The sequence below is a fragment of the Lolium rigidum genome, chromosome 6 (assembly GCF_022539505.1).
Source record: "Lolium rigidum isolate FL_2022 chromosome 6, APGP_CSIRO_Lrig_0.1, whole genome shotgun sequence".
Taxonomy (NCBI): Eukaryota; Viridiplantae; Streptophyta; class Magnoliopsida; order Poales; family Poaceae; genus Lolium; species Lolium rigidum.
The window spans coordinates 16220750-16229280 of record NC_061513.1 but is presented as its reverse complement, the minus strand read 5'-3'; the positions used below and the strand labels follow the sequence as shown (position 1 = coordinate 16229280).

General features: G+C 44.0%; 1 protein-coding gene across 1 annotated transcript; it reads left to right on the top strand.

Annotated features, from left to right (window-relative positions):
* Positions 1-5887: 5887 nt before the first annotated feature.
* Positions 5888-7528, top strand: LOC124667483 (ABC transporter B family member 20-like). Its single transcript, XM_047204752.1, has 2 exons — positions 5888-6134; positions 6549-7528. Exons 1-2 carry the CDS (start codon positions 5888-5890, stop codon positions 7526-7528), a joined length of 1227 nt encoding a protein of 408 aa, XP_047060708.1.
* The last annotated feature ends 1003 nt before the right edge of the window (positions 7529-8531 follow it).

Sequence of the window (8531 nt, the reverse complement as noted above, 5' to 3'; positions counted from 1 at the left end):
TTAGGCGTGTTTGTGCTAAGGCTCTAGCAGTTGTACCGTGTGGTTGCTATATTAATATAGTGGGGCGAAAGCCTATTTTAAGGTCGACGAGGCCAACATCATCTGCATGCTAGGTCAGTCCTAAGGCAGAAGCCATGATGCTCTAAGAAGAGTTGTATTCCATGAAAGAATGTTAAAAAAGATATCCCTGTACCACTAACCACCTTATCTTGTGGCGTGAGAAATTTCTTGATTCTATATATCCAAACAGAAAGAATGGAGAGAACAGAGAGTAGGAGCGCTCTACTTCCTCACAGATGCCGTCGTCTTCCTCCTCGTGAGCACTGGGTACCATATGTCTTTGTTTTACTTGAATGCAATTTAATAAATTATTATTAAATAGCCTATAACAAATAGTAGCATGAATCCCACGGCCATATATATAAGATAGTCAATCCCATAAATATTATGTCTGGCAGAAGGCGCACACAATCCCTTCTTCCACCTCCGCACCAAGCTGACCTCGAGGATGCATCCGTTAAAAACCTCCATAAATGAGAAAAAGACATCCATTGATGGTTAAACGTTTATGAAATAAAAAAATATACATAATATTTTTATTAGATGAACTGATTAATGAATTGGTGCATAATTAAGCACATATACGCAAGCACTCACCAGTCCGTTGAGAACAGAGAGAGCATCTGGCCATTCCTCCACCATCGCAATGGTAACGAGCCCAGTCTTTTTGGATATCTTGTTCTTCCTCTTCCACATCACCTTACCATTGTACACTTTTCCATGATGTCTGAAGAATTGTCGCAGCTGAATGCTATCCACCTTGGGAGGTAGGTTACGCACAAATACCCTAAAGTAAGTATTGTAATGTTGTGGCTCGGGTGTATCGATGTAAATATTTGTCCTTGGAGTTGGATCCACATGCGTGTTCTTCCACCATTTTCGATCCTCAATGAGTTCCTGGCCCAACAAAATAAAAAATTACTGCAGAAGAAAGAAGTGCTCTATATTTATTTATGTAATTACATTTTCATATATTGTAGAATATAGATCCAAAACGGATAAGTTTGACTGCCAATAGCTTATTTTAAAACTATTGAACAAAGTTGACTCCTCAAGAGAAGCAACTATATATTTGTTGGATGGTGAGAGGATTCTTGTACCAAGGCCAAATTAAAACCAATTGCACCTCATGTTTGACACTTCAATATCTTACAAATACAGATTATTTTTTCTGGGAAACATATATTCCGTTTTTAAAAAAGAAAATTTCAGACCTCTCACATAAAACACAATGTAACCATAGGTAACTTAGTGAAGTTATAATAGGAGCCCCGGCTACTCATGATAAATGCATGCATGGGCACTTGAAAATAAGATTTGTTGGATGAATGTAAACTTGAAGAATTTCAATGAATGTATGATTGGGAACTTGAAGAATTTCAATGAATGTATGATTGGGAACCATTAATATTCTGTTGTTGCTAGGTGTAGATATCTATACCTCAATTGGAGAAATAGATGGCTGGGGGAAGAGCCACATGTACATATCATGGTACCAGTACTCTTCAGGCAGCCGTTCAACAAACTTGACCTTGTCGTCTACGAGGTTGTACCTGAACACGCAACATGGTTGATGTGGCACGACGACACCATCATCATCATAGACGAAGTAGGCACATCCACCACTCACAACATCGTCGCTGAGCCGCGAGGCGTCCACGGCGAAGCTGCTGGGCCATCCAAGGAATAACACGCGGTCAGCCAGGCTCCCGCTGTCTTTCCTCACCCAGCACATTTTTTCAGGCGCTGCCTCATCTTCCTCTAGCGCGTGCACGGTCATCGATATGGACCGAACCATGCCAGGAACACTGGCTTTCCCACCGAACAAGAACAAGGAATCCAGGCTAATGTAAATGGAGACACACAGAAGCTCGCCACGGGACTCCAGCACGTAGTAGCGCCCGCAGAAGTGGCCATCGAGTTCGAAGGGCATCCAAGGCCTCGGTACAACCAGCACGTTGCCGATGGCTACCTCGCTGTCTGGCGTCGGGACTGTATCACCGACGGTGATCAGGATCTTTCCGCGGTGATACACAGGGTAGAGCTGGAGAAACTCTGGGGACCTGAACGTCCTCTCCACAACCATCCATGCGACGTCGCCGGGACGCAGGAGCGCCGCCCTGAACTTGGTCGCGGCGGCCTGCCGAGAGATTTGGTACAGAAGGACGGCGCCGTCGCTGTAGACGATGCCGCTGGGAGAACCCTCCCACCGGCCGTTCTGGCGCGGGAGGTGTGTGACGGCTCCGGTGGTAGGGTCGTGGAGGCTGGGTCTGGGGCGCTCGGCGTAGTACCAGAGGGCGGTACCGTCGGCGCTGGCAACCCAGTTCTTCGGGCGGATGGAGAACGGCGGCAGAGCCCAGTAGCTCGTCCTTGAGAAAATGCATCTCATATTGAGGTAGATCGAGAACGGAAACATCTTGTCGGGCGCGAGGAGCCATGGCAGGCCCAGCTGCTTCCTCATCGGTTCGTGTGAATCGCGCCATGCCTTGCAGACGGCGTGGAAGCTGATGAAGTCGCCGGCGTCGCGCAGGCGGCCGGAGATATCGCGGAGCACGTCCGGTACAAGGTCGTCGGGCCACTGGGACAGCGACGACGGCTCCTGCATATCGGCTGCTTGTTTCCGATCGAGGTGTGCGTGGGCATTGCAGTCCCCGTGGTACCTACAAGTAGAGACAACATACACGTATGTATCCGTGTCGGATCATGATTACGAAATCGACCAGGTCTTATACACGTACGATTACTGATCACGGTTTCCGAGTTGCTTGTTTCTCCAATGTATAACGTGTGTTTTCATGAGTTTCACCTTGTTGGATAATATTAATGTTAAAGCAAACAAAAAATACAAATTGCAATTATTTTTTTCTGAGTTTAGTATAATTTCCAATGGTCTTTGTTGCTTTTAACGGTTTCTTGCTGCTATGTCGTGTTGTGATTCAAATTTATATAAAAGGGAGGCTAACTTCTGACGATCACGTCGCCCGAGGCTTGCGCCGGGTCGTTATTTCCGTCTATAAATATATCTTGTAAGCCTTAGCTTGAGCCAGATCATTCTCTTCATCTATAAATACGTCTTCTAAGCCGCCGGTCAGGATTTATCATGAGATTGCTTCATTGAAAAAACCACGAGGTTGCGTGAACACTTTGGATGTGTACTAATAGAATTACAAAAGGTGATGATGGCCATTTCGGATTTTCGATTTTGCCCAGTATTGCTTAGCCAAGTTAAAAACATGCATATGACACCCTTTTGCCACCTCCAAACAATAAATAAAGGAAAGTACACCCCAAGGTCTTATTACGAGCACAAATCCTTTTCATTGCCAGATCATCATCCTTCGAAGCAAATTTGGAAGAGCAAGTGCATGTCCAAGCTTAAGTTCTTTGCTTGGCTCATTGGCAATGACATGATTAACACCAAGGATACGCTAACTAGAAGATATTGGAAGGTGACTGATAACAATGATTGTGTGCTTTGCCAACAACATGTTCTAGAGGATTGGAAACATTTTTTTGTTCACTTGTTAGTTCAATTCAGTGACATCGAATTACTTACAGACTGAGTGGAGGAATAGATCTAGTTAAGAGTGTTTTTTTTTTTGCCAAAATCATTTCCCCAGGCTTTATTTCACTGAGGTATTCATTCTTGCTTGGTGTGCTTGGTGGAATCTCTATAAGCAAAAAATAATAATTTGATTTGATTTTTTTAGCATAAGAAGGCCTCTTTCGAAGGTTGGAAGGCTGGATTTGTTCATGATACCACCTTCTTTACGCATAGGGTGAAGAATTCCCTGGCTGATTCTTTGCCTTCATGGCTTAACACCATGTTGTTATTACTTTCTGGCTTTTGCATAGTTTGTAAATACTGTTTTCAGTAATAAAATGTCGCGGGGACTCCCCAAATATGTCTGATAGTTTATCTAGAAAATCGTATTGGTTCAGTTCCCTTGTTACTCCAACAATGTACTTGTTACATTAACCATTTTTATGTTCATGAAAAAATGATTATCAGACAACATATGAATTACTCTCATTCTAGAGGCAGGACTAGCAACGCTGTTGTTTATATCTCTACACGTGCTTATTGCATTTTTCTTTAAATCTCGTGTTCAAGACATGTATTAGTTATGGCGTAAAGAAATAAACATAAATCACAAAAATTAGAGTACAATAATAAAACTTCATTAGTGCCTCTAGTGCATAAATCCTTCAGTTTTATCGGAGGTACGATGTCGGTTTGGAAGGAAAAAATTCCCGTGCACCAAAAAAGACGGGAACAAAATGCCAAACTTTGCACGAACACTTCGTCAAAGACCACATCCGTCACGGCCCCATTAAATGTTGCCGAGTGTGCGCAGTTTGCCAAGTGTTTTTTATTTGACACTCCGCAAATACGAACGGTTTGCCTCGTGTTTTATACTTGGTAAAGCCGTTATTTACCAATTGTTGAGATTGAGTGTTTTTGCACTTTGCTTATTGAATTTAATTGCCTAGGTCTCCTCTAGAAGATCGGTCTTTTGGTTGAACTGACTAGAGCATGCAATTCCACATGGTATCCGACCACAAGGTCCTGGGTTCAAATCCTAGCCAACACAATATTTAAAATAAATATTTGCAGCCTCCCTAAAAACAAATCCAAGGATACACGTCTAAGGCCCGTGTGAGATGTAAAAAAAAGTCCCAGCGGCGTAGAGTGAGGGGAGGTATTTAATTTAATTGCCTAGATCTCCTCTATAAGATGATCTTTTGGTTGAACTGACTAGATCATGCAATTCCACATCAGAAACATGATATTGCCAACCAATCCTCATAATCACATGGCAACAACAAACAGATTAATTCAATGCCGATCATAACTTAGTTTGAAAATTCTGGTCATTAACACAGATCAATAGACTGACTCGGGTGACGGGTGGTACATAACATAGTTGGCCATAACTCTAGCTAAACACATGCAACTTCTTGTTTGCTTTGTCTATTCTCCCACTGCTGCTTGGTCGGCAGCCTCCTCCTCTGGATCGAATGGATCATAGAAGTCAGCATAAAATGGGGTCGTCGCGGTCAGCGAACGAGAGGCCTCTCATGTCTCCCTTTGGCTGACTTCCTCCCAAAGCCGCGGTGTAGTCATGGTCCACCTCGACGTAGCCCTTGTGGCGCCACTCTCGACGGACGCGCTCCTGGAATGGGGCGAAGCGGTCGTAGGTCTTCTTGGCAAGGGTGGCGGTTTGCCATGTGAAAAGATTTGGTACGCTAGCTAGAGCGATTATTTACTCTCGTTTTTATTTCTCAAGCACCAAAGCTAAAGCCTAATTAGTATCTATGATATCACATTGAGACAATGGTAAAAATTGCAGCTCAAATCCATATTAGCCTTGAATATGGAACAAAACATTATTTTTTCAACGCCATGGTTTCTAATTAGTGTCAAACTTAGTTAAGTAGGATTTGATTATTCATGAACTATGTATGTATTGCTACATAAGGTAGAAATCAATTCTATAGTTAATATTTTGTTTCAAGGTCAACCTGGTCTTCTAGGGTGCGCCGTCTTCCATCACCATCTTCGTCTTCTTCAAGGTCAACCTGAAGGTGCTATACTAGTCCACCTATACTCCTATGTTTCCATCCATATAACCATTTACTAAAGTTACTTCCCATCAGTATACCTTCTAGTTCTATTGCCATCAAGGGTTTAATCCACAGTGTGTTACTTCATTTAGCTGTTGTTCGAGATCTGGCCTTGAGAAGGTTTTCACTGTGCTCTTATTGAACTGTACAATGCAGCTGCCAAGCTGATGCTTGGATTCTTCATTTTTTTTTTCAGAAAATGTGGCTTTCTGGTTTTTCTAGAGGGATTCAGGAGATGCACAGGAAAGCTTCTTTAGTTCTTGAAGATGCAGTCAGGAATATCTATACCGTGGTGGCATTTTGCGCTGGTAACAAAATAATGGAGCTTTACAGATTGCAGCTTGGAAGTATCCTTACAAAAAGCTTCGTTCATGGGATGGGCATCGGGTTTGCCTTTGGTTTCTCTCAGTTCCTTCTCTTTGCCTGCAACGCGCTTCTGTTGTGGTATATAGCTGTTGCTCAGGTGAAGTTCAGAGTCCTACCTTTCAGGGTGAAAACCCAAGGTCTAGCCTTAACTGGTTGTGCCTGGCAATGACCTTGTTGGAGGCATTGTTTTGAGAGCGGGGACTATCTTCAGGGTGAAAACTAAGATCGTTGATCGGGCGACGATGGTGTTAGAGCATTGTTTCCTTCTTGGAGGCGTTGTTTTTGGAGAGTCTGTATTTCAGGTTTTGTCTTGGCGGTGGATGTATTGCTGTTGTTAGGCCCGGGATACTGTAGCGGGACTTTTGTTTCTTAGTTTTCTTTTCCTTTTTTTGGCTGTGTGCATCCGTAGTGCCATTAGGGTGGTGCGTTGTTGCAGAGGCTGGGTGTAATTGATATCTTTTTGATATTAATATATTCTCTTTATCGAAAAAAAAATACAGCTGTTGCTGTTCAGGACGGACATCTTACCCTGGTAACAGCACTCAAAGAGTACATAGTCTTCTCTTTCGCGACGTTTGCACTGGTGGAGCCATTCGGCCTTGCGCCGTATATTCTCAAGCGCCGGAAATCCCTGACTTCAGTGTTTGAAATCATTGATCGTGTCCCCAAGATTGACCCAGATGATGCCAGCGGCCTCAGACCCCCCAATGTGTATGGTAGCATTGAGTTCAGGAGTGTTGATTTCTGCTACCCTACTCGCCCTGAGATGATGGTTTTGAGTAATTTCAGCCTTAAAGTCAACGGAGGACAAACTATTGCCGTGGTAGGTGTATCTGGGTCAGGAAAGAGCACGATAATTTCTCTGATTGAGAGATTCTATGATCCCACTGCTGGCCAAGTTCTGCTGGATGGGCGTGATCTGAAGTTGTTCAATGTGAGATGGCTGCGGAGCCACATGGGGCTGGTTCCTCAGGACCCTGTTATATTCTCCACAACCATAAGAGAGAACATAATATATGCACGGCACAATGCAACAGAGTCGGAGATGAAAGAGGCTGCCAGGATTGCAAACGCTCACCATTTCATCAGCAGCCTGCCTCATGGCTATGACACGCATGTGGGGATGCGTGGTGTGGACCTGAGCCCTGGGCAGAAACAGCGGATCGCCATCGCCCGTGTAGTGCTGAAGAACGCGCCCATCGTGCTGCTCGATGAGGCCAGCTCCCCCATCGAGTCCGAGTCGAGCAGGGTGGTGCAGGAGGCCCTCGACACGCTGATCATGGGGAACAAGACGACGATCCTCATCGCGCACAGGGCAGCCATGATGAAGCACGTGGACAACATCGTGGTGTTGAACGGCGGAAAGATCGTCGAGCAAGGGACGCACGACTCACTGGTGCAGATGAATGGTCTGTATATCAAGCTGATGCAGCCTCACTTCACCAAGGGATTCCGCCAACGTAGACTGATATAGATGCAGCGGTAGATTCTGTACATTGTTCCATGGAATTTTTAAGCTAATCGAGTTCTGCTTCACTAACTGGTCACAGGCGACACAAGGTAGGCAGCTGACTGTTACAGCAAGAGATGACAGATCGATTTGTGAAACATAATAGGAGTAGGATTGTTGCAGGCAATTGACTGGATGCATGGTATCGATTGTTCTAAATTGCTCTGGGGCTTTGATGGAGCTGGAACACCATGGCGTGAACTCGAGTAATGAATTACAGCACATCAGAACGCCGCCAATACTTTGTGATTTATGCATTCAAATGAATTGAGCTTGCAGTTTCTTTTCAACTTCAAGAGACATGGCTGCATATTCATTCCTTTTTGCAATAGCTGATTATTAGATTGGCTTTTCTACTTACCTTGGTGTAGCTTGGAGCTGGAGTTAATTTTTTTGGCTGTTTAGGAGGATGGGTGTGAAGTGTAGTTCGGTAGCCTGAGGGATAAATATACAAGTAGTGGGGGACTATTTCTCTTTTGTAAGGCATTGCTTAATTTGTGTTGTGCTAGCCTAGCCTAGGACTATTTTGTTCATCATGTTCATATACACTCGAACTCTTGATTTTTTAGATGTAACATTAAGGGGACCTTTTGTTTTGTTTGGTATGAATTTGCTATGGGCTCCAAGTAATATATTGTCCAATTTATTTATCTGAATCAAGCATGTCCGCAAACTGATCCAATTTACTGTCATCTATGTGTCAGTGATATGTTGAAGTGACAGACACTGCGTCCACGGCAGAAGCCCGAGGAGAGGCAGAATGATGCACAACTGGTGAACCCAAATGCCTTTGCGCTGAGTGTCAGCTGGTTGTGGATTGACAGTCGGAAGGGTGCCTGCTCCAGGGGAAAAGGGCCAAGTTGAAGTTCATAGAAAGACTAGAAATAAATTTGTCAAAGATAAATGCATCAAAGTCATACCACAGCTGATCATATTTTGGGACAAGCATATTATACTAAGAATGACA